This window comes from Carcharhinus amblyrhynchos, chromosome 13 (genome assembly GCF_965287045.1).
Source record: "Carcharhinus amblyrhynchos chromosome 13, sCarAmb.v2.hapA, whole genome shotgun sequence".
Lineage (NCBI taxonomy): Eukaryota > Metazoa > Chordata > Chondrichthyes > Carcharhiniformes > Carcharhinidae > Carcharhinus > Carcharhinus amblyrhynchos.
In genome coordinates, this window is record NC_137336.1 from 73,521,655 (window position 1) to 73,548,839 (window position 27,185).

The following is a 27,185-nucleotide window of genomic DNA, read 5'->3' on the forward strand; positions in this document are numbered from 1 at the left end:
CAAAGTTCATGTCTTCTGTTACAGTCTATTTACTAGTTCTTGTAATATTTCTTCTTTGATTGCTTTAAAGTGTTTTGTCATCTGCAGATAACTGTCATTGGCATTCAATCCCCAATTTTAATGCCAAATTCCACCCCCCTCCCCCCCCTTCCCCTGTCCCCCTCTTGGGAATCTAAAGGTACTCTGTGCCTCCCCACCCACTCTGTTTTACAATTCTCAACACACCTTTCAATGCATGAACCATTAGACTAATTCTATGAGAGTCTACTGGCCATTCTCCTAATGAGTAATTCTTTTTGCATGGCTTAATAAACATTGACATTAAGTTCCTTCTCATGTTTTTAAACAGTTCTGATCTATTACATCTGCTTTTCCAATTTTCATCTCGTCTAATTTCACTCATTCATATCTCTATTCTTGTTCTTCTAATTCAATCATTGCATGTTTTTCATTTCTGCATACAGTTCTTCCTTCTATGTTTTCTTCTTTCATCAGCATTCACAAAGGAAACAAATTCCTTAACATCTATTGCTATTTTCTTTTTCTCCCTCATGCTAAGTGCCAATAATCTCCTTTGCTTTTATGTACATAAGATCTTTGCTTCTACTCTGTCCAATCTTTTGAGTAAACAAAACAGAAAATGCTGGAAAATCTCAGCAGATCTGACAGCCTCTATGTGGAGAGAATAGAGCCGATGTGTCAAGTCTAGATAACCCTTCATCAGAGCTCAATATTTTAAATGTCTTGTCTCCCCACAGATGCTGTGAAACCTGCTGAGATTTTCCAGTATTTTCTGTTTCTGTTTCTGATTACAGCATCCACAGTATTTTGTTTTCAACTACTTGAGTATACCACAACACATTGTTCATCTGCCTTCATATAGCACTGTATCAACACTGAGAGGGCAACAGAAACAGATATGTGAAAATATAGGGAACATTCATGAAGTCGGGCAGCACTAACAGGGAGAAAAACAGGACTGAAAGGTCACTGATGTGATTGAGTCTCCTTCTCAGATGCTACTTGATTTGCTGAGCCTTTCCCGTATTCTATATCATATCACTCAATGATTGATTTTTAAGACAGGTTGACAGGTCAGAATGAAGACCTGGAGTCCCAGAAGTGTAGGCAAAAGTCATAGGTAGAAGAAGGATTGGAATGAGGCACTCACGGAATGTTAAAATGGTGGTGCGGGCTTGTTGGGCCGAAGAGCCTGTTCCCTGTGCTGTGTTGTTATTTGTTCTTTGCCCCTTGTTTATAGAATCAAACAATTCTCTACAGCACAGAAACAGGCCATTCAGCCTGAAGGGCCCATGTTTACTATCAACTTCCCTTTAAGTATCCATGCATGGATATCCATGTATAAATTTTCCCAATTTAATGCAGGATGATGGAAAGCAGCCTCCTGCTGTGTGTTGAATCTGCCTTGCTGGTTCGCCCTGCTGTTTAGGACTGGTTACATTTTATATAACGATGGTTGTATGTAGTGAAACAGCAACAGATCCAACATAAATTATAGGCCAGTGAAAGCGTCAAGCCTGGCACAAGTTCCTGCTGCTGTGCAGGTGACATACATCCAGCTCCAACAAAAAAAAACTTGCCTTTACGGAGCACATTTATTATCATAATACATACTCAGGCCCTTTACAAGAGCGCAGACAAACACAATTGACACTGATTCAAATTGAAACATTAGAAAAGGTGAGTAAAAGCTTGGTTAAAGAAGTCAATGTGAGGAGCATTTTCAAAGGTGGGCAGTCGGGTACTTCAGGCAGTGGGTTATACAGGACAAATTGTATAGCTAAGTGTCCAGGCAACAAGGCACGTGGCTGTCAATAGAGAGGTGAAGTGAATCGGGGAAATGGAAGAATGCAGAATTGGAGGAGTGCAGAGATCTCCAAAGATGAAGGGGTAAGGCTTAATCATTGAGAGAATTGAACCTGAGAGTGAGGATATAAAAATTGATAGATTTCTAGAATGGGATCAATTAGTGATGGCATGGCTGGAAGGTAAACATGCAGCTGGACCGAAAATGACCCAGTCGCAAGATCGGAACGATCAGGGAGACATAGTCATGGTGGCTCAGTGGTTAGTACTGCTACCTCACAGCACAAGGAACCCAGTATCGATCCCGGCCTTGAGTGCCTATCTGTGTGGAGTTTGCACGTGCTCCCTGTGTTGGCGTGGGTTCCTGGGGGTGTTTCAGTTTCCTCCCACACTACAAAGATGTGCGGGTTAAGTGGATTGGCCATGAAAAAATGTCCTTTAGTGTCCCGAGATGTAAAGTTTAGGGGAATTAGTGGAATAAATAGGTTGGGTTGCGTGGATAGGACACAGATAAGATGCTGAGTCGGCGCAGATTAAATGGACCGAATGGTCTCCATCTGCACTTTAGGGATTCTATGATTCTCACGCCCTGCTACCACTGCCAGCGAAAATGGAGATACTTACGCTCAGCTAAATCTCCTTTCGCAGCAGCAGGAGCAGATAATCCCAGCTGTGGGTGAGGTCGGAAAACTCTGGCTAAATTTCCTTTCAATTCAACAGTACTTTTCTTTAGCAGTTTAAACATGTTCTCTTATCAAGGTGGCCCTGGCTGCATTGAACCATCAGGGACCGATTCTTCGATATGCACGTGAGAATCCTTGCAGATTTTCATACAGTTTCACATAAAACCATGAAAATGCATTTTTAAAGCGCCTGTCTCATTAAACTGGCCATGAAACAGTGCTGACAAAATTTTTTGTAGTTAACCTTTTTTCACAATAAACTGGATTGATAATTGCAGGAAGTGAGAAAGTGAGTGTAGACGTAGCACAAATCTCAAATTACAAGTTTCAGCTTGAATTATCAAATTGTGATTTGCTGAAAGAAAACCAGGAAAAAACTCTGGCATTAATAACAATGAGTTTAAGGAGACAGGACAGGCAGACTCTACTCGCAAACAGAAGTCGGTGACCAAGGTAAGGTCAGAATCACAGAACAGAATCCCTACAGTGCAGAAGGAGGCCATTCGGCCCATCAAGGCTGCACCAACCACAATCCCATCCTGGCCCGATCCCTGTAAACCCATGCATTTGCCGTAGCTAGTCCTCCAACAGTAAGGAACAATTTCAGCGTGGCCAATCCACCTAACCTGCACATCTTTGGCAACCGGGGCACCCGCAGGAAACCCACGCAGACTCTGGCAGATTCCACACAGACAGTGACCCAAGGTCAGGAATCAAACCCGGGTCCCTGGTGCTGTGAGGCAGCAGTGTTAACCACTGTGCCACCCTCTGAGGCCGAGATTTTGCTTTGTGGCAAATCCAGGTTCGTCCTGGGAGTAGCGGCACACCTCTCGAGTGTGACATGAGGACAAAAGTTTCTCTTTAATTAATGCAGCATGATTAACTGTCCCTTACTTTCTGCTGAAGTTTCCCCACGCAACTGAAATGTGTAAGTTGGAGATGAAATGTGAGACCACGAGGAATAAATCTCCAAGCTGGAGCAAATCCAATTAAGATGCAGCCAAAGCTTCACCCTCTCCATCTGACAGTTTGCAGTTTTGTTTTGTATGAACGAGCTTACTCAATAGTACCAGCTTATTTCGCAACTTTTTATCGTGCGTGGGTTTGGTACATTTTTGCCATGATTTTAAATGCTGTTTTCTGACTTTGTCGGCTTCTCTCTGAAACAGAATTACGGAGACAGCAACTTGAAGCGTATCTCTCCCAAAAGGGCAAACTGGAGATCCCAGCTCCCAATGTCGGGTATGTGTTTCACATCAGTTATAACAGCAGGCTTGCTCGAATTTTACACCTCTTTGGACACTAAGGAAGAGATTAGCATGGCCAATTCAACTAACCTGTACACCTTTCAGACTGTGGGAGGAAACCGGAGCACCCGGAGGAAACCCACACAGACACAGGGAGAATGTGCAAACTCCACACAGTCAGTGACCCAAGCTGGGATTCGAACCCAGTTCCTTGGTGCAGTGAGGCAGCAGTGCTAACCACCGTGATTTGATTTGTTTTGATTTATTATTGTCACATGTATTAGCGTACAATGAAAAGTATTGTTTCCTGTATGCTGTACAGGGCGTATTGTTCATAGAGAAGGAAACAAGAGAGTGCAGAATGTAGTGTTACGTTCAAAACTAGGGTGCAGAGAAAGATCAATTTAATGCAAGATAGGTCCACTCAAACGTCTGATGGCAGCAGGGAAGAAGCTGCACTTGAGTCGGTTGATACGTGACTTCAGACTTTGGTATCTTTTTCCCAACGGAAGAAGGTGGAAGAGAGAATTGCATGGGGTCCTTAATTATGCTGACTGCTTTTCCCGAAGCAGTGGGAAGTGTAGACAGAGTCAATGGATGGAGGCTGGTTTGCGTGATGGATTGGCCTACATTCACAACCTTTTGTTGTTTCTTGCGGTCTTGGGCAGAGCAGGAGCCATATCGAGCTGTGATACAACCAGAAAGAATGCTTTCTATGGTGCATCTGTAAAAGTTGGTGAAAGTCGTAGCTGATGTGTCAAATTTCCATAGCCTTCTGAGAAGGTAGAGACCTTGGTGGGTTTTCTTAACTATAGTGTCAGCATGGGGGCACTGGGGCAGCTGGTTGGTGATTTAGATACCTAAAAACTTGAAGCTCTTGACCCTTTCTACTTCATCCCGTTGATGTAGACAGGGGCATGTTCTCTACTATGTTTCTTGACAATCTCCATTGTTTTGTTGACATTGAGGCATTGCACCAGTTTACCAGATTCTCTATCTCATTCCTGTACTCTGTCTCCTCATTGTTTGAGATCCGACCCACTACGGTACTGTCATCAGCAAACCTGAAAATCGATTTGGAGAGGAATTTGGCTGCACAGTCACAGGTGTATAAGGAGAATAGTTGGGGGCTGAGAACACAGCCTTGCGGGGCACTGGTGTTGAGGGTGATCGTGGAGGAGGTGTTGTTGCCTATCCTTACTGATTGTGATCTGTGAGTTAGGAAGTTCAGGGTCCAGTTGCAGAGGGAAGAGCCAAGCTCCAGGCCATGGAGTTTGGAGATGAGTTTTGTGGGAATAATAGTGTTGAAGGCTGAAGTGTAGTCGATAAATAGGAATCTGACATAGGAGGCCTTGTTACCTAGGTGATCCAGGGTTGCGTGCAGGGCCAGGGGGATGGGGTCTGATGTGGACCTGTTGCAGTGGTAGGCAAACCGTAATGGATCCAGGCAGTCCAGGAAGCTGGAATTGACTTATGCCATGACTAACCTTTTGAGGCACTTCATATTGATGGATGTCAGAGCCACCAGGCGATAGTGCCGCCTGTGTTAACCACTAGGCTGTTTAACTTTCTTTCCAATTGGTTAATGGTTACTACTTATTCAATTCAGTTCCCCTTCCATTCATATAGAAATCCATCTGACATTAACATCAGAACTCATCAAATTTGAAGCATTTTAAGGCTCCTAGACTGAATGTTAAACTAGCTGGTGGCTTTTTGTTTTGTTGTGAAGCAGATTTGTGTAATGGGACCCACATGGTTCAAATCAGATATTGTTTACAAGTCCCACTTGACATCATATCAAACCCTTGGAGAACACAGTTTAACCCAATCTAGAATAACACTTCATATGAAAGATTGATATTTTCCTTTGTTTCCTCATATTAAAAGTAATGGCCACTGACGGAGTGGGGGTCATGTGTGATGTGATTTGAAACTGAGTAAATCATTTATAAACTCTGTGTCCTTTATTTTGAAACCTTTTCTGTAGTGAAAAATGTTCTCTCTCTTCAGGTACATAGGTACTTAGGGGAGAAGATGAATCGAAAAATACAGCCCCCAACTGCTCCCTTCAAAGTTGGCTTGGTAAGTCAGAACACCTTCAGGTTATCGTCCGCAAACTATCGCAGGTCAAGCTTAAGTCACTTCCATTCTGCACGCAGAATTAGTCTCATCAATGGGGAATGTTCATTGATTCGGAGCTGGGTAAATGTTCTTTCTTCCCAGAAATCTACTTTCTGATAGTTTGCTCTGGACCTCTGTGCCACATGTGAATAGAGATCTCCATGTAGTATTTTGTCTTATTTCCCATGGTGGCACAGCAGTTAGCACTGCTGACTCACAGCTTCAGGGGACCCAGGTTCTTGTTCCAGAGCCTATCTTTCTTTGGAAGGTGATTTGTTATGGTGGTGGGATAATGTTGCACAGAACTTTGTAGCCATTCATAGAACATAGAACATTACAGTGCAGTACAGGCCCTTCGGCCCTCAATGTTGCGCCGACCAGTGGAACCAATCTAATGGCCCTCTAACCTAAACTATTCCAATGTTATCCATATGCCTATCCACTGACCATTTGAATGCCCTTAAATTTGGTGAATCCACAACTGCTGCAGGCAGGGCATTCAATGCCCTTACTTCCCTCTGAGTAAAGAACCTACCTCTGACATCCGTCCTATAATTACCACCCCTCAATTTAAAGCTATGGCCCCTCATGTTAGCTATTACCATCCGAGGAAAAAGGCTCTCACTGTCCACCCTATCTAACCCTCTGATCATCTTTTATGTCTCAATTAGGTCACCTCTTAACCTTCTTCTCTCTAATGAAAATAACCTCAAGTCCCTCAGCCTTTCCTCATTCTTTTCCCTTATGACCATGATCATTTGCAAAATGTCCCCTTGGGACAAAGGAAAGCAGTGAAAGTCTCAGAATCAGCTTTCTCCTGGTCCGCATTCTTCTTACATTTTTTAGTAAGAAGTCTCACAACACCAGATTAAAGTCCAATAGCTTTATTTGGAATCAGGAGCTTTCGGAGCGCTGCTTCTCCACCAGGTGAGTCCAAAGATGTGTGAGTTAGGTTGATTGGCCATGCTAAAATTGCCCTTAGTGACCTGATATGCGTAGGTTAGAGGGATTAGTGCGTAAAATATGTAGGGATACGGGGGTAGGACCTGGGTAGGATTGTGGTTGGTGCAGACTCGATGGGCTGAATGGCCTTTCTCTGTACTGTGGGGTTTCTACCTGATGAAGGGGGAATACTCCTTTAAACTGGTATTGTGAGACTTCTTACTGTGCCAACCCAGTCCGACCCTGGCATCTCCACATCATGGCTACATTTCTAAGACACATGGAGGGATATGAATCAATATTGTTCCATCTGAGGCAGCGACGATAGGTGTGGGACCAGGATTCATGCTCTGTAGATGTTACCACACCACACGCTGAATCTTTTGAGGGATTTTTTAAGTCAGGGAGGACCAGGTTTGTGAACTCTGGTAGCCTTTGCCCAGAGTTTAGGCGCACCCATCCACTCTCCACCTCCCCAGTCGATACTCAGAAACTCAGGTTCTGAAAGCAGCCCCCGGAGTTTGGCCTGAACTGAAAAAAAAAACAGGTTGTTAGTCGGACATTCCATAATGTTGAAATCAAATGATATTTAATGTGATGTCTGTTTCACTGAATGTCCTGAGCAGGAAATGATTAAAAAGAAATTGTTTTAACATTTTTCAACTTGTTTTTATCATTCTTTTGCCTGGGTTTCACACATGGGTGAGACTGGTTTTATCTGTGTTTTTTTATAGTGAGAGCCTGTCTGATAAAATCAAACTGAAGTGGACTGGCATGTAATTGCCTGTGGGACATCAGATAAAATCAACCTTACCAGTGATTGGAACTCAAGCAAAAAATAATGATAAACAAAGCTCAGCCGAAATGCTGACGTTTTCCACTGAGATATTGGCTGCAATGAAAGGCGCGATTTCGCTGCAATGTGATGCTGCAGGAGAGAGGAGTGGGTCACTGCAGTTGACCCATTGGGATCAATGTTAAATGATCATAGCTTCTGAATTGGTGAGTCTGTATTCATTGCCTCCTCTACCCATTTAAAGGTGCCTTCTGGCATCGTGCATTATTTCCATGCGTGTTAAATCTGTCCCTTTGAAGCGATAACCGTGGTTTAACTTATCAGCCATGATCAAATATATTTTAATCTAATTAATAGCCCCATCCCCTCATGGACTCCCTCTCACTGTATTTTGCAACGTCAGTGAGGTTTACAACAGGTTCCCCGCACGTGAACCTGGCATGCCGGAAGAGGGTGCCAGGATGTTTTGGGAGAAGGGGACCATTCCCAGTAATGATTGGCGGGGTGTGGGGGGTGGGGGGGGGGGGGGGGGGGGGAGGGGGTGGGAGGAGGCCACAGATACCTTTGTAGTGGAGTGGGGGTGGTGGGGTGGGGGGTTGGGGGGAGATTAATTTTTTTTCCAATGATGTCATTGGAACTATTTCCCAGCCCTAAGTGTCTCTGGTTCGCCAGATTGCTGGCACAAACCACACAGACTATTTTTTGCAATTAAAGTGACATAGATCCAAGTGGCTAGATATAGCACTTGGGGCAAATGGGATCAAAGGTAATGGGAGAAAGCAGGATTAGGCCATTGAGTTGGACGATCAGGCCATGATGGTGATGAATGGTGGAGCCGGCTCGAAGGGCCGAATGGCCTCCTTTTGCTCCTGTCTTCTACGTTCGTATCTGGCAACAAACCTGGCCAATGAAGCTGGAGAGTTCCATACCAGTTTTCTCACCAGAACTAACACGTTGCCAAGTACTTGTAAGATCCCGCCGTTTGAATTTAAAAGCTATAGATTGGAAATGCAGGCGAGCAGCGAGTTACCAAGCAGTTACCTGTGGATAAAACAATTATTAAGGCTGGGATTTTCCAGCCATACGCCCTGCCACTGCTGCAATTGGGGATGGAGATGGACAACTCGGCACTGACTAAAACTCCATTTACTGCAGCAGGACAGGAATTCCTGCTGGTGTGAACAGCTGGAAAATTTCATCCGATGTGTTCAGTTTTGGATGCCTATCCCAGGAAGAACATTGTGGCTCTGGAGAGAATCCATTTCCCATTGTTTAAGTTGACACCTGAGATGAAGGGACTGGGATATGATGATGGATTTGATTACGTTTAATTATACTTCCCAGGATACATTGGTGTCTAATTTATTGTTTGCCTCTTTATTATCATTTACCGGACCTGATAATTCATTCTCTGTAATATTGTGTCAATTCTCTTCATGTTACACATGGACAGGAAAAGATTATTCACTCTGGATAGAAATATAGAGTCTAGGAATATAGAAATATATAAGGAGTATGCCATTTAGCCCTTCAAGTCCACTCTGCCATTCAATATGTCAACAAAGAACAAAGAACAAAAACAGCCCGGGAAACAGGCCCTTCGGCCCAACGAGCCTGCTCCGCCATTTTAACATTACCAGTCCCCCCTCCACCCATGACCCTTATGTATGCTTATGGCATTCCACATTGAGGGAAAACTAATTTAGGGACAATTTATTACCTCCAATCAGCCTAATAGCACATCTTTGGGGTGTGGGAGGAAACCGGAGCACCCGGAGAAAACCCACGCAAGCACGGGGAGAATGCACAAACTCCCACAGATACTGGCCCAAATCCATGTGTCTGCACAGCAAACAGTGATAGTCACTGAGCTGTCGTGTTGCCCAGCATCTGGTCCAGTTTAAGTGCACAGTAACGACATGGCTACTCTCAAACATCCAACAGCAGCCCTTGTACGACCCATCGCATGTATGCCCCTCGTTGGACAACAAGGCGGACCAACCTAAAACCTGTGAATTAAAAGAGAAAAACATTAGTATCATTCCACAATGTCACGACTGAACCGTTATCTCAATACCATATTTCTGCTTTCTCCCCATACCTATTGATGCCATTAAAACCTAAAATACTTTCCACCTTCTTGAATATGTTCAGTTATTTAGCATCCACAGTCTTGTATGGTAGAGAATTCCCCATGTTCATTACCCTCTGAATGAAAACATTTTTCCTCATCTCAGTATCCCGAGACTGTGGCCCCTGCTTCTAGATTCCCCATCCATGGAAAACATCCTCCCTGCATCTATCTAAGGGCTCCTCCCTGAATACTTTCGGAGCTGTTTTCAAGAAGGTCACTGGAAGATGTTTGAGGTTCCTCCCATTTAATCTGAAAAATGTGATGGAAGCATTGTTGGTGAAATTTCTCTCTCAAGTTTCTGTCACTGATATACTTACTGTGGTACAGGAGTGTGATAAAACCAACGGCTCTGTACATTGGGACTTTTACTGAATTGAAGAGGTCTTTGTTGCCAAACACTCATTGCCATACTTTGTAGAAAGCTGAGTTGGAGTAAGGGTCAGATCTCTCTGCCAATAGTGGCCTTTGAAGAGATGTTTCAATGTAAGTGGCTCAAATATTTGATTAGATTTCTCCTTTTCCTTTGTAAAAGAGTCAATAGGGTGGATGTGTAGCAGATGTGAGGTTATCCACTTTGGTGGAAATAATAGTAGGAGGGATTGTCATTTAAAAGGCGAAAAGGTGCAGCATGCTACGGTGCTGAGGGACCTGGGGGTCCTTGTGCACGAGTCACAAAAACCCAGTCTGCAGGTGCAGCAAGTGATCAAGAAGGCGAATGGGATGCTGGCCTTTATAGCGAGGGGGATATAATATAAAAGCAGGGAGGTCTTGCTGCAACTGTACAGGGTACTGGTGAGGCCGCAGCTGGAGTACTGCGTGCAGTTTTGGTCGCCGCACTTGCGGACGGATATACTGGCCTTGGAGGGAGTGCAGAGAAGGTTCACTAGGCTGATACCGGAGATGAGGGGGTTAGCCTATGAAGAGAGATTGAATAGACTGGGTCTGTACTTGTTGGAGTTTAGAAGGCTGAGGGGGGATCTTATAGAGACATATAAGATAATGAAGGGGATAGAAAAGGTAGAGGTAGAGAGATTCTTCCTGCTTAGAAAGGATAGCAGGACTAGAGGGCACAGCCTCAACATAAGGGGAGGCCAGTTTAGATCAGAGTTGAGGAGGAACTTGTTCACTCAAAGGGAGGTGAGTCTTTGGAATTCTCTGCCCATTGAAGTGGTGGAAGCTACCTCGCTGAGTGTACTTAAGTCACGGGTAGATAGATTTCTAATAGACAAGGGAATGAAGGGTTATGGGGAGAAAGCGGGAAAGTGGAACTGATCCACTTCAGATCAGCCATGATCTTATTGAATGGCAGGGCAGGCTCGAAGGGCTAGATGACCTACTCCTGCTCCTATTTCTTATGTTATGTTCTTATGGATGGCTATGAATGGCGAAAATATTTACAGACAACGGGAGAGAATTGTGTCCATTCTCACCATCACCATGTCATATCTGAGTCTGTTGCAGAGGAAATTATGAGGGTTGAATGTGATGATTGGGCCACAGCTCCATTAATTTTGTAGGTCCACTGACTGATAGTTTGATTGGGCACAGCACACACAGACAAGCAGGCAAATGGAGAATATTCAACAACCCACAATTTTATATCCCCTAACATGACAAATCACCCCAAGCCAGTTAACAAGAACATTATCAGTTAAAAAAAAACAAATGACAAGAGACACAGAAGGAGTATCAGAGCAGATGACCAAAAACTTTAGTAATGGAGGAAGACTTTTTATGAACAATCTTAAAGAAGATGAGAATATTAGAACTGCGAAGGGGCTTAAGCAGGGAATTCCACAGGAGAGCATTTGGCCCCACAGTTGTGGCTGAATTCTGATCAGGATGCACAACGTCAGATTCAGAAAGTGAATGGGCAGGAAGGCGCGAAATAGGGCAGGAAGAAGAGTGAAGGCCAAAAAAAAGGACAGAGGAGGTTCAGGCAAGTGAGGGAGTGGCTGGAAGGAGAGATTGGAAGGTAGGAGCCATAGAGAGACTTGAGACAGCAGGCTGAGGATTTTAAAATTCAGTTGTTTTCAGATTGCAGTAGTTGAGGCTCAGTTATCACAGGAGATGAATAAAAGCCACATGATGTGAGTTGAGACAGAGAAAGCAGAGTTTCAGAGCTGTGATAAATCAGAGCTGAGTGTCATCAGCTTCCATGCGGAAAATGGCGCAATGTTGCCATGTGGAAGCACCTTGATGAGAAATTGAGGTGGATCCTTAGGCATCTCCAGTGAAAATGGTGTGGGAGTGGCAAAAGAAACCAACGTCAATGATACTCTGGCTACAATTCAATAGATAGGAGTTGAATGAGGAACTTTTGACACTGAACAAGAGTGGAGAGGCATTGAAGGAGGTCAAACATGTCAATGCTCCAGTTTCCTCCAGCAGTCCAAAGATGTGTGGGTTAGGTTGATTGATCATGCTAAATTGACCCTTAGTGTCCAGGGATGCGTAGGTTACAGAGATTAGTGGGTATAATATGTAGGGATATGGGGGTAGGGCCTGGGTGGGATTGTGTTTGGTGCAGACTTGATGGGCCGAAGGGACTCTTTCTGCACTGTAGGGTTCTATGATCTATGATCAATGATCTAAAGAGTACAGAGACGTTAAAATGAATGAAGATGTTTCATTTACCACTATCAGAGAGAACCATATATTTTATTATTTGTGATGTTGATGAGAAGTATGTTTGTATTATGGCAGTATAGAAACTTGATTGGAGGTACTTAGACGTGGAATTCCAAGAGACGACAAAATTTCGGGCTAACAACATGTCTGAGGACTTTGAAGAGGGAATGGGAGGCTGGAGATAGAACAGAGATTTGGAAATACAAAGGGGACAAGGTTTTAAGGAGAGGCTGATGAATGTCCTAGATTGTGAAACACCATCAGATCTATCAATTATAATTTCATGGTGTTTCTGAGATTGTAAAACCTCTGAAGATATCCCCAAAAATTGCATCACTTCACACTTTACAGCTGTCAACATTCTCCTCTCTCATTTTAATATTTATGTCTAACCCCACTAGTAATGTTGTATTTATCACAGAGCACTGGTATCTGGGAACACCAGTTAACATGATGGCTGAAGATTCAAGCGGAGGAGAAAGTCCACCACCTCCTAAAATAATGAGAACGGACACAGGTAGGTTCACAAAATACTCAAAATAAAATTCTCCCTTGATAGAGAGACCACTTGAGCCAGAATCTGCAGATCAGGACAGAAGATGAGTAAAAAGAGAGAAATTAGTGATCATTTGAGAGGTGTCACAGCCACAACTGGAGGGAACTCCTGAATACTGGAACTTTTCAACAGGCAGGATGAATATTATGTTCCCATACTGACCACTTTGAAGGCTGAGCACTCATGAAGTAAAGTGGGTGACTGTCTCAGTGTCTTCTTGCCCACCCCTGCCCTGCCACCCACAATACTAAGGTTATTGGGCTGGAAAGTTACTAGACGCTTCCCTCTCCAAAGTTCTGATCATAGAATCATAGAATTATAGAACCCTACAGTGCAGAAAGAGGCCCTTCGGCCCATCGAGTCTGCACCGAACACAATCCTACCCAGGCCCTACCCCAATATCCCTACTTATTATACCCACTAATCCCTCTAACCTATGCATCCCTGGACACTAAGGGGCAATTTCTTAGCATGGCCAATCAATCTAACCCGCACATCTTTGGACTGTGGGAGGAAACCGGAGTACTCTGAGGAAACCCATGCAGACACGAGGAGAACGTGCAAACTCCACACAGGCAGTGACCCGAGCCGGGAATCAAGCCCAGGACCCTGGAGCTGTGAAGCAGCAGTGCTAACCACTGCGCTACCGTGCGTGATGTTCTCAGTTGGCGATTTAATGGCCACTTAAGGATCTCACTTATGGGCGATTGGGCGTAATGATTATCCTGCAGCTTTCACTACTGTGACGAAAAGTGGACAGGATGGGAGGTCGCCTCTTTTGAGGCATCCACATTGCCCCCCTCGGATAGTATACCCTTTTGCGCTTCCTCACTCTAGCCTATGAAACCAAACACCCTACTTAACTGGCCCCGCTCACTGAGGTTTCCAATTCCTACCTGCCCTAGCGCCAGAATGCCTGGGCTTACCATAAACTCTATGAGACATCTTCTTCACTTCCAGACCTGCCTGTAGTGCCTGGTTACTACACAGTCTTCTGGGGCTGCTGGGTATACAGAATTGCTGGTCAATGAGATTGCCTTGCTGCTCTCTAGGATGGTACTGCTTGTTGGTGAAGTGGGCAAATCCCAATCTCAAACAATTGAGGATACCCCAGGTGAATTGAAACAGTAATTCAGAGGAAAGGTCTTCCTGACCAACAGTGTGACACTAGTTACAGAGAAAGGTTGAATAGGTTAGGACTTTATTCCCTGGAGCATAGAAGAATGAGGGGAAATTTGATAGAGGTGTATAAAATTATGGTGTGTATAGATAGAATGAATGCAAGCAGGCTTTTTCCACTGAGGCTAGGGGAGAAAAAAAACTAGAGGACATGGGTTAAGGGTGAAGGGGGAAAAGTTTAAAGGGAATATTGGGGGGGTGGGGGCTTCTTCACACAGAGAGTGGTGGAAGTGTGGAATGAGCTGCCAGATGAAGTGGTGAGTGTGGGCTCACATTTAACATTTAAGAAAAACTTGGATAGGTACATGGATGAGAGGGGTGTGGAGGGATATGGTCCAGGTGCAGGTCAGTGGGACTAGCCAGAAAAATGGTTCAGCACAGCCAAGAAGAGCCAAAAGGCCTGTTTCTGTGCTGTAATGTTCTATGGTTTTATGGTACAGGAGATAACCCTAAATGGGGTGGAGGTGAGAGGCAGCAGGGAAACAGGAATAGGAGAACCATAGTAATGGGAATTCAATGATTCAAGGAATAGGCAGACACTGCTGCTGTCCTGAGCAGATTTCCAATGGGAAGGTACTTTCCTGGCATCCAAGGGAAGAAGATCCTGGAAAGGTTGGAACCATTCTGGGAGGAAAGAGTAACAAAAAATGGTCAGAAAAAAATAACATATATTCAAACAGGGAATGTTTGGACAGGTACTGGAATCAAAATCACTCGTTTGTGTTAATTGGGTTGCTTTGCAATTGGTCAGTTAAAGAGATATGAACCTGCTAAGTGTGCAGCCTCAAGCTTTGGGCAGGATTGAAGGATTCTCATTCTTGGGCTCAGTGGAAGGACAAGAGCAGCTGTGATTTAAATCCAACAATATACAGCGTTTTGCAGGAAATGTAAATGGAACAGTGGAAATAATTTTAAAAAGTGGGACAGAAACTTGTGGCTGGAATGGTGGGAAAAACAGCAAAGGGTCATAAAACACATAGTAAGATCAATGGAGTGCGAAAATTAGCTTGTATGGGATTTTAAATCAACGGAAAACATTCTTACAACTGCATTAGAAAAAAGTGCATGGTGAGGAGCAAATGTAGATCCTATGAATACTAATACTTGTGATATTTTCAATAAAAATAAGGAAATGGGGACATGCTGAATATGTGCTTGCATCAGAATTTACAGTAGGAAGAGAACAATATACCAGGCAAACCAAAAAAAATATTGAATTGGGGATAGAGACTGAACAAAATTAATGTAAGTAAAGCAATAGTAATTACAAAAATAATAGGAAAGGTAACTGGATCATCTAGCCCAGGGTTTTAAACAAAGTACATGAGACATTGTTCTTTTCCTCTTACAGGAATGTGAGCAATATGGGGCTGGTCAGGACATGTTCCACATTCTTATTTGCCGTTGAAAAACTGGTGATGAGTAGCTGCCTTGAACCATTGTATTCCAAGTGGTGTAGTGGTTCTGAATGCCATAAAAAATGAAAACTATTATTGATTTTAAAGTTGAGATTTGCAGCTTTTTGTTATACATGGATAATAAGGGATTTGGGGCAAAGGTTTGTATATGGAATTAGGTCACGGCTATGAATTTTCAGAATGCGTTTGACAATATGGTTTACAGGACGTTTTAGCCACTTGCTATCTCGCGAAGTGTAACAGCATGGATAAAAATTTGATGGTGTGTTGGTTCTATTTCACACATTTCACAGATTCAAACTCCACTATCTTTGAATTCTTGACAACGGTTGATGAATTCCAGCTTTTCCAGTGGACAAATCTCTACTGCGATAGATTAACACAGGCAATTGAAGAAGAGGTGGAGGAAATCAGCTCATTGTTAGCATATGACAAACATTTCAGTAAACAAGAGCATCAGGTAAGTGGGAGAGAAAAATAATGAGTCAATTGCTTAACCAGAACAGACAATACAGAATGTATAAGAAAGATTTGTAAACATAAACTGTCAATAACCTATCAGTAGATTTTGGAATAGCGTTCATTTCTATCCACCAGGTTCAATACGTGCCTGTACATTCTAATCATGGGTAAGTGAACGAGTGACTTAAACCATGCCAACGAATGTAAGCTTAGAGCCTTCATTTTTTTAATGTGAGCATTATGGGGCTGGTCAGGACATATTCCACATTCTTATTTGCCATTGAAAAACTGGTGATGAGTAGCTGCCTTGAACCATTGTATTCCAAGTGGTGTAGTAGTTCTGAATTGCAGGGAATGCTTGCATGCCATGAGAAATGAAAAATATTATTGATTTTAAAGTTGAGATTCAGAATCTGTCCAGGTTGCCTTCTAACATCCGAGCAGTCACATGCTGCACTGATAATTATTATAATCTCAGCTGGTATTAATATTGTACAAGTCAGATCACAGAGTGAAATCTGGCTTGATAGATCCAATTTTCTTTTTAGAAAACCATAGAGGAAGGTTACTGAACAAATTCATATGAGGGCCATAGACAGAGTGGATAGTCAGAAATTTTTTCCCAGGGTGGAAGAGTCAATTACTAGGGGCATAGATTTAAAGTGCAAGGTTTGAAGGAGATGTACGAGGTGAGTTTTTTACACACAAGACGGTGGGTGCCTGGAACTCGTTGCCAGGGAAGGTGGTAGAAGTAGATATGATAGTGAGTTTTAAGGAGCCTGGACAAGTACATGAATAGGATGGGAATAGAGGGATATGATCCCCGGAAGGGTAGGGGGTTTTAGCTCAGTCAGGCAGCATGGTTGGTGCAGACTTGGAGGGCCAAAGGGCCTGCTTCTGTGCTGTAATTTTTTTTGTTCTTTCTGGTGAACTTTTAACATCAAGGTTAAGATAATTCTTAATATAAGACAAAGTAACTATTTTGGACCCGGCAAAAAGGTTGGGAAGACCTCAGTTAAAACACAAGAAGATGCATGTGCCCTAAGATTGGAAATTCCTGCCAGAGGTAAACAGATCTTTAAGTGGCCTGCTGAATTTTCTGTCCTGCCCACTACGATTTCTGCAGATGGCGGGATGGCAAATTTCCGATGAATGAATTTTTACTTTCTTCACCAGAACTTAAGGTCAAAAACTTACAACTGTTTATTGTTTCATATACAGATAAACTTTTTTATTTTGTTGCAACTATACAAGTCATCATGTAAAGTTTCAAATGTTTGATCAAAACAAAAGTTAATAAATATAACAGGTGGGATCAGCGAATTTAAACATTGTAGAATTATCATCAATTCAGTGCTTGCTTTTCTTTTTCCTCTTATTCCTGCTCTTGAACTTGCTTAAGTCCACAGCCTACTCACAACAGTCATCCATTTCATTGGGTGTTGGTATAATTCGATCTTCAAGCTAACTTTCTGAACCCAATCATGGTAAATTCCCATTTTGAGACAATAAGACCAAAATGGCATCTTTGTGAATTTGCAACTAATTTGCCCTCTGATCACAATTGCTTTTAGCCACATCAAGGATGTGGATGCAAAACGGGCTTAATTGCAGGACAAAAAGGGTGGTGGTAGAAGGCTGTTGAAGTGACTGGAGGCCAGTATCCAGTGGTGTACCACAATGTTCGGTGTTTGTTCCCTTATTGTTTGTTATGTATGTAAATGATATAGATGATTCTGTGAGAATGGTGAGCAAGTTTACATATAACACACTGATTGGTAGGGTGGTTAAAAGTGAAGAAGAAAGTTGTAGATTACAGGAAAACATAGATGGGTTTGTCAAATCGGCGAAACAGTGGCAGGTGTTATTTAACCCTGATAAGTGTGAAATGATGCACTTTGGAAGAACATTCTCTGAGTGTCCCAAGTAATTGTTCTATCCTCAGGACACGGTCTAATATTATTGGAACTACATAATAGCTACCTGGGAGTATCAAAATAATAATGCTGACTAGGAGTTATGTCTGGTGAACCAGTCTTGGCTCTGACATCACAGTCTTGGTGAAGTGATGTGACCTGCACCAGGAAAATAAAGATCACCTCCCTCAGCCTCCCTACACCCTTGGGAGTGGCCTGGCAGGCCATAGGTGTATGCACATGGGGACTATGCACGATCCTTTATGGGTTCCATATTTTTAATCATGGTATTTGCACACTCCATGTGATTGGAGGTGCATTGCATGAATTCCATGACATCTCTGGGTATGATTGAGAAATCATGACAGAGCTTCACTGTGCATGGAATATCGGAAGTCCTGGTTTCTGATAAATGCACAGCCTTTACTTGTGATGATTTTCAGACCTTTGTGCTCTCCAGTGGTGTCTGACATGTCTGAACCTAATCACTTATCATCAGATGGACTGGAAGAATGGGCGGCTCAAACCTTCAAAAATGACATGAAGACACAATCAGTGGCGTCCATGAAGACCAAACTGGCATGATTCTGAATCGATTATAGTTGTTTGTTAAGACTGCTGTTGTCTGCAAAGAACTTTGACTATGGGTGATCTGGTTCATATGAGAATCTTCGAGAATGTCCCAATTGAGTTTCTGTGATCATTATTGAGAAAACTGGACCAATATTTCACAACATCAAAGTCCAGGTAAAACACTTGGACCATCTTAGAACCAGGAAGCCCATGGTGAACAGGTCTCGCTACCAGCCATGGAACTGTCAGTGTCAGCCCTTAGCTCAAAGATAACTCCTCGTTAGATTGTCCAGATAGTGAAGACATGGACTCAGAGATGGAGGCTGAAGAAACGGGCCTGTGGACTGAAACTGAACCTGAAGAGGAATTCCCATAGGTAACCCTGCGATGCTCCCTCCAGAAATAAAGGTCCCCTGTCCAGTTTATGCTGCCTGACCCAGTTCAGCCCTTGAGGGGCATCAGAATATTTGCTAAACAGTGGAAAGAACCTTCTTGCAGTAATGGTGCTGAGAGAGACATTGAACATAGAACATAGAACATTACAGCGCAGAACAGGCCCTTCGGCCCACAATGTTGCACCGACCAATTAAAAAGCAATGACCTTCTAACCTAAATCAATCCCTTTCCATCCATAAACCTATCCACGGATCTCTTAAACACCCCCAAACTAGGCGCATTTACAACTGCAGCAGGCAGGGCATTCCAATCCCTCACCACCGTCTGGGTAAAGAACCTACCTCTGACATCCGTCCTATAACTACCGCCCCTTAATTTAAAGCTATGCCCCCTCGTGCTAGCTTTCTCCATCCGAGGAAAAAGGCTATCACTGTCCACCCTATCTAAACCTCTAATCATCTTATATGTTTCAATAAGGTCCCCCCTTAGCCGCCTTCTTTCTAACGAAAACAACCTCAGATCCCTCAGTCTCTCCTCATAGGACCTCCCCTCCATACCAGGCAACATCCTGGTAAACCTCCTCTGCACCCTCTCCAAAGCCTCCACATCCTTCCTATAATGTGGGGACCAGAACTGCACACAATACTCCAAGTGTGGCCGCACCAGAGTTTTGTACAGTTGCAACATGACGCTGCGACTCCTAAATTCAATCCCCCTACCAATAAACGCCAAGACACCGTATGCCTTCCTAACAACCTTATCTACTTGATTCCCAACTTTCAGGGATCTATGTACACATACACCTAGATCCCTCTGTTCATCCACACTATTCAGAGTCCTACCGTTAGCCCTATACTCTACACATCTGTTATTCCTGCCAAAGTGAATTACCTCACACTTTTCCACATTAAACTCCATCTGCCACCTCTCGGCCCAGCTCTGCAACTTGTCCAAGTGTCTCTGTAAACTATGACACCCTTCCTCACTATCTACCACACCTCCGACTTTGGTGTCATCAGCAAATTTACTAATCCACCCAACTATACCCTCATCCAGATCATTTATAAAAATTACAAACAGCAGTGGCCTCAAAACAGACCCCTGAGGCACACCGCTAATGACTGAACTCCATGACGAATACTTACCATCAACCACCACCCTCTGTCTCCTATCTGCTAGCCAATTCCTGATCCAATTACCTAAATCACCCTCAATCCCATACATCTGCATTTTCTGCAGAAGCCTTCCATGGTGAACCTTATCAAATGCCTTACTAAAGTCCATATATACCACGTCAACTGCCTTTCCCGCATCCACCTCTTTGGTCACTTTCTCAAAAAACTCAATAAGGTTAGTAAGGCATGACCTACCCTCCACAAAACCATGCTGACTATCTCCAATCAATTCATTACTCTCTAAATAACTATAAATCCTATCCCTAATAATTTTTTCTAAAACCTTGCCCACAACAGAAGTAAGACTCACCGGTCTATAATTCCCGGGGAAGTCTCTGTTCCCCTTCTTAAACAATGGGACAACATTCGCTATCCTCCAATCTTCTGGCACTATACCTGTGGCCAACGACGACCTGAAGATCAGAGCCAGAGGCTCTGCAATCACCTCTCTTGCCTCCCAGAGAATCCTAGGGTAAATCCCGTCCGGCCCAGGGGACTTATCTATTTTCAAACCCTCAAGAATATCTAGCACATCCTCCCTATCAACTGCAATACTGTCCAGATTACAACCCTGCAACCCAGTGTTCTCCACCGCTACATTTATGTCCCCCTGCGTGAATACCGAAGAGAAATATTGTTTCAATGCCTCTCCAATCTCTTCCGGTTCCACACATAACCTCCCACTGCTGTCTCTAACTGGCCCTAATCTTGTCCTAACCAATCTTCTGTTTTTAACATACCTATAGAACGCCTTAGGATTCTCCTGAATCCTATCAGCCAAAGTCTTCTCATGTCCTCTTTTAGCCCTTCTTAACTCACTCTTTAACTCCCTCCTAGCCAATCTAAAGCTTTCTAGTGCACTACCTGAGCCCTCAAGTCTCATCCTGTCATAAGCCTCCTTTTTCCTCTTAACCAGCGAATCAACTTTTTTGGTGCACCACGGTTCCCTAGCTCGACCATTTCCCCCTTGCCTGACAGGGACATATATATCAAGGACTCGCAGTAGCTGCTCCTTGAAAAAACTCCACATTTCGGACGTTCCCAGACCCTGTAGTCTCCTAGTCCAACCTATGCTTCCTAATTCTCTCCTAATAGCCTCATAATTACCCTTCCCCCAGCTAAAACTACTGACCCGAGGTTCATGCCTATCCCTTTCCATCACTAAGGTGAACGTAACCGAATTGTGGTCACTATCACCAAAATGCACACCAACTTCCAAGTCTAACGCCTGGTCTGGCTCATTTCCCAGCACCAAAGCGAATATAGCCTCACCTCTAGTTGGCCTATCTACATACTGAGTCAAAAAACCTTCCTGCACGCTTTGTGCAAAAACTGACCCCTCTAACGAGCTAGAGCTATAGCTATTCCAATCAATATTAGTAAAGTTAAAGTCCCCCATAACAATTACCCTATTACTTTCACTCCTATCCAGGATCGTCTCCGCAATCCTTTCCTCAACCTCTCTAGAACTTTTAGGAGGTCTATAAAAGACTCCCAACAGGGTGACCTCTCCTCTCCTATTTCTAATCTCAGCCCATACTACCTCAACAGACAAGTCCTCATCAAACTTCCTCTCTGACACTGTGATACAATCCTTGACTAATAATGCTACCCCTCCCCCCCTTCTACCTCCTTCTCTACTCCGACTGAAGCATTTGAACCCCGGAACCTGCAACAACCATTCCTGTCCCTGCTCTATCCATGTGTCTGAAATGGCCACAACATCAAAGTTCCAGGTACTGATCCACACTGCAAGTTCATCCACTTTATTGCAAATACTCCTCGCATTAAAGTATACGCATTTCAAACCCTGCTCCACTCCACCCCCACGGTGCCGTGCATTGCAGTCCCCATCTATGCCCCCCTCACTTTCATCCCTGCTACTCAGGATCCCACCCCCCCTCTGAATCAGTTTAAACCCCCCTGCATAGCCTTTGCAAATTTTCCCCCCAAGATATTGGTTCCCCTCTGATTCAGGTGTAGACCATCACTCTTGTAGAGGTCCCACCTTCCCCAGAATGAGCCCCAATTGCTCAAGAACCTGGAGTGGCACGGTAGCACAGAAGTTAGCACTGTTGTCTCATAGCACCAGGGGCCCGGGTTCAATTCCAGTCTCGGGTGACTGTCTGTATGGAGTTTGCACATTCTCCCCATGCCTGCGTGGGTTTCCTTCGGGTGCTCGGGTTTCCTCCCACAGTCCAAAAATGTGCGGGTTAGGTGGATTTGTCATGCTAAATTGTGCCTCAGTGTCAGGGGGACTAGCTCGGATGAATACATGGGGATAGGGCCTGGATGGATTGTGGCCAGTGTAGACTTGATGGGCTGAATGGCCTCCTTCTGCACCATAGGGATTCTATGACTTAAGGGATGTTATGATAGCCAGAAGGCCAGGGGATTTTTAAAACTGTTGCTCAACACAGACTGGTGTTGTGGGTCCTGAAGTGTAGTCAGTCTAACTGTGAGCCACAAACATGGCCTTTCTCTTTGGTGCACAATAAAAGTTGTTTGAAACTGGCATTTGGCTGAATTGTTACAAATCTGCACTCTCCCAGCAATTCATTTGTTTTTTTCAGGTTCATTTGTTGCTCATGACTCAAAATTGATTTAAAAGTAATTCACTTTATGGATCATTGTCTGCTCCAATGATTGCTTCATGTGCTCAGAGAAATTGGGAAATCCCATTGCTGAGCAGATAGTTTCCCTCTCATTCTCAATGTTTATCTTTCACTCCGCTCCTCAATCAATTCATTATTACTCTTTACAGAAAGTCTGTGAGCTTGTGGAGAAAGGAAACCGAAAGGGCAGTTCCAAACTTCTCATAACTCTGGTGCTGGAGAAAGGAAGTCAGGCCCGAAAGGGGATGTGGGAAGCCTTTGTGAAAGTGCGCCAGAGATTGCCAAAGTTGGATAAAATACTGAAAGAAGTACAGGAACTCGGTACGGTAAAATCACACTGAATTCAATTTCAGATTCAAACATTGTCAGGTTTACTGTACATATGAATTAAGAGCAAGGAAAGGGAATTCAGCCCCTCATTCAATCAAATCATGGGTGATCTGCCTACCCTCAATAGCCATTGACCCCCTTGTTAGTCAAGAATCCATCTACTTCTGCTTAAAGATATTCAATGGCCCTGCCATTTCACCACTCTGAGGGGATGAGTTTGAATGGTTCCTAACCCCTGAGGGAATTCTTTTCTTATTTCTGATGTATATTACTGGAGATCCTGTTATATCCCTCATTCTCATCTCTCCTATAGGAGAAACGTATTTTTGGTTTCGATCTTGTCATGTACCCTCAGGATCCTATATGTTTCAACAAGATCACCTTTTATTCTTCTGAACTCCAATGGATGCAGACACAACATGGCCAAGCTTTGCTCATAATGTGACCCTCTCCCTGCTCTGGGTATCATTCTAATGAATCTACTCAGTACTTATTTTAATGCAATTGCACTGTTATTTTTTAAGTGAGCACAGCACACAGAGAAGGTGGGGAGAGCGGGGAGGGGGATGATGTTTAACCTTCAAATCAACTTTACTCACTACTAATTTGTCATTGTGCTAATTTAACCATTCAGACAACAGGAAACAACTTAGTGATGAAACTCAGGAAGCATTTATTAAGCAAAAAAATGTTTATTAATAAAGCTGGGCTGCAACGTTACTGACTCACCTTTGTTCTTGCTTCTTGATGCAGCTTAGGGCATGAGGCGACATGGGGCCTCTCTCTGTGCAGTCCTCTGCTCTTCTGCTTTCAGCCGACAGTCTTCAGTTTCAAATTCACTGTGTTTCCACCATATTTGTGAACTCTTTCCAACCCACATGTGTGCAAGATTAATGTTATCAATTACTGATTACTTCCTTATTTCTTGTGAATGACAGCGCAGAAAAGGCCCTTCAGCCCATCTAGTCTGCATCAATGATAACTACCTCTAAAGTCACACTAATCCCATTTTCCAGCACTTGTCCCATATCCTTGAATATTATGATATTTTAAGTGCTCATCCAAATGCTTTTTAAAGGTTATAAGATTTCCGGCCCCAACTACATTGCCAGACAGTGCATTCCAGAGTCCTACCACCCCCCGAGTGAAAAAAATGTTTTCAAAAATCCCCTCTCAATCTTCTACCCCCTACATTCTCATGATTCACCCCCTCAACTAAAGGGAATGCGACTTCCTGGTCACCCTGTCATCTATTGATAGAATTTCCTGTTATCTCCGACTGGCACTCTACAGTGTATTGTTGGCACTTTATTAATATGCCAACACGTATTGTTGCCCCTCTCATTGCAACCTTTGTCACTTTTAAAAATGCTATGACCTTCTAAAATAATGGGGGTCTTCTGCTTATGAGATTTAAGAAAGCATGTGATGTCTAGTAACAATGGACTCAAACGTTCCAGCTGTCGAATTGATCTAAGGTATTGTATGTCCTGTAGGACACTCATTAAGAATGTAAGAACTAAAGTTTATTTAACATTGTCACATGTCGACTTACTGCCATGAAGTTACTGTGAAAATCCCCCAGTCGCCACACTCCAGTGCCTGTTAGGGTACACCAAGGGAGAATTTAGCATGGCCAATGCACCTAAACTGCATGTCTTTTGGACTTTGGGAAGAAACCAGAGAACCTGAAGGAAACACATGCAAACATGGGGAGAACTTGCAAACGCCATACAGACAGTGACCTGAGCCAGGAATCGAACCCAGGGTTCCTGGCACTGTGAGACAGCAGTCCCAGCCTCTGTGCTACCCTGCCACCCCTAAGGGCAAAAGTAAGTAACTCAACCCCTCAATCCTGTTCCACCAATCCAGACGATCATAGCTGATCACATCTCCACTTTCCTACAACTCTTCATCCCACTACTAATTAGAAGTCCATCAATATCCTCAATTTTTTTTCCGTGTTCCAGCATCCACTATACTCTGGGGTAAAGAATTCCACAGATTCACGATCCTTTGCGTGAATTAATTTCTCCTCATTTCTATCTTAATATACCATCCCTCAGCCTAAAACGATGGTCTCATTTTCCAATGTTCACAAAAGGGAAACATCCACTCCCTGTCCTTTAGGATCTTATATGCCTCAATTAGATCGCCTCTCATTCTTCTAAACTCCAGCTAGTATAGATCTAAACTGCTCAATCTCTCTTTGTAAGACAAATCCCTCATCCCTGGAACCAATTTAATGAACCTTCTCTGAACCGCAACTAATGTATTTACATCCTTATTGAAGTAACGGGACCAAAACCCTATGCATTACTCCAGCTGCAGTCTCAACAATGCCATATTCAGTTGCAACAGCACTTCCCTAATTTTATGCTCTATTCCATTAGCAATGAATACCAAAATTCCATTTGCCTTCCTTATTACCTGCTGCCCCTACAATCTAACTGTTATGATGACCACGAAGGCCATGGTGGATGACCAATAGATCCACCCGTGAACTTTGTGGAGTGTGAGCTGCCTTATTGATCCAGTGGAGGCTTGTCCAATGGGAAGAAGCCAGCCAGGGTTTTTAAGCTTGTAACTTAACTTGGGTCAGAATTGTAGGTCCAGAGGTGAAAACTACCTGACTGTAAGCCAGCGGAGCGGCCTTTTCCTTTGGTGCACAATAAAGGGCGTAGGTGATGGGAAAATGGTGTTTGGCAATGTTACAACACTAACTTTCTGCGATTCATGCATGAGAACACCCAGAACCCTGTGCGATGAAGCATTTTGAAGCTTCAAAAGTTTCAAAATAGGCGCTTATTGATGTGATTTGGTTGAGAGGACTGCTTTGTCATTGTTTGTTTTTGTTGCATCTCTCACTGTTTAGTATAAATCAATTTAAAATACAGAACAGTGAATAGGTCTCATAAGAATGAAAAAAAATAAAGAAATTGCTTAAAGTTTCAGTATAAAATACACATAAAATCAGCGCTTAAAACGATTGGTTTGTTAAAGTTAAGGCAGCAAGAATCACTCAAAGATTTGCCATGACACATTCAATTAATACATATTTCTAATTAGTAAAATTCAAAAGAACTACATAGCTACAAATTTAATTGCAGCTCTTAATTCAAAACTTACAGAAACAAAAATGATTAAATACAGTGAAGGAAAGTAAGTGCAAAAGTCTTTGAAATTTAAGGGCATAACCTTGAATCTGGGAATCTGAAAATCAAATGTTGCAGGAACAGAATTGAACATTAGTATCAGTCACTGATTCACAATGATATATGTATTCAAGTTACAATTCATATGATTTTTGCTGCATTCTGTAAATATGTTTTAATGGTGAGAGAGGCCATAATTAAACTGTTCAGGTAGGTTGATGGTCCCAGACCAGACTGTTTAATCTTGATGTCTTGCATCACTGGCCTGAAGAATATGTTCTTTTCTCCATTGTCATGTGTGAGTGAGATACAAATAAAGATCATGTGAGGTGCTAGAGTCCCACAATTCAATGTATCATATTGGGTTAATATACTTCAATTGCTTGATTATTACACATAACTAAACTACTAATAGCAAGTAATTATCAAACTTAAACTTTTTTCATTAATGCCCTTTATAACTTACAACAACAAGATGAGCAAGTTTGCGATTCGAGGAGGCAAGCCGGCAAAACCAAGTCGCGAGAGGCTGACAGCCACCAGGAGGTGAAGTGAGCTGCCGAGAGGAATTTCAGCACTTGGATCTCACTGATGCTGGCCAGCTCTGGTCGCAAACCTGCTGGCTTCACCTGCCCCACTCGTTGGTTGACCTCACCTTGTGGTAGATGTTGGCACCTTGTGCCTTGCAGTTGCTGGAAGGCCCTGGTAAAGTCATAAACCTGCTCATCTTGCCTGCAGCTCCCCTCAGCGGCTGACACCATGCGGTTATTTTTGGTGCCTTTCTGTTGCTGGAATGCTCTCAGCTCTGATCAAGTTGCCTGTGCTTTTCCGCTGTTTCAGAATCACCAGAGTCTGATTCTGTTCTCTATCGCATTTGTATGAGTCCATTAGCAATTGCAGAGCATTCAGACTCTGATTGAATGCCCAGTGCACTGGGCAGCATTGGGCCCTTTGTTGGTGGGGTGCTATGCCTAGACATGGTATGTTTCATTGCAATGCTGCCTCTGTTGTCATGAAAGGCTTGCC

At 43.3% G+C, this 27,185-nt stretch overlaps 1 protein-coding gene and 1 long non-coding RNA gene across 3 annotated transcripts; both read left to right on the forward strand.

The window, feature by feature from the left end:
• The first annotated feature begins 2,882 nt into the window (after nucleotides 1-2,882).
• On the forward strand, nucleotides 2,883-7,598 carry LOC145351983 (uncharacterized). Of its 2 annotated transcripts, XR_013888480.1 has the most exons (4): nucleotides 2,883-2,963; nucleotides 3,680-3,752; nucleotides 5,771-5,842; nucleotides 7,558-7,598. It is a non-coding gene; the product is annotated as an uncharacterized LOC145351983 (long non-coding RNA). The 2 variants fall into 2 exon arrangements; XR_013888479.1 differs by lacking the exon at nucleotides 2,883-2,963 and having other exon boundaries at nucleotides 3,668-3,752.
• Nucleotides 7,599-7,612: 14 nt separating this feature from the next.
• Nucleotides 7,613-27,079, forward strand: LOC145351340 (uncharacterized). Its single transcript, XM_080200959.1, has 5 exons — nucleotides 7,613-7,825; nucleotides 12,806-12,901; nucleotides 15,831-15,997; nucleotides 22,824-22,995; nucleotides 27,000-27,079. Exons 2-5 carry the CDS (start codon nucleotides 12,835-12,837, stop codon nucleotides 27,077-27,079), a joined length of 486 nt encoding a protein of 161 aa, XP_080057085.1. The 5' UTR covers nucleotides 7,613-7,825; nucleotides 12,806-12,834.
• The last annotated feature ends 106 nt before the right edge of the window (nucleotides 27,080-27,185 follow it).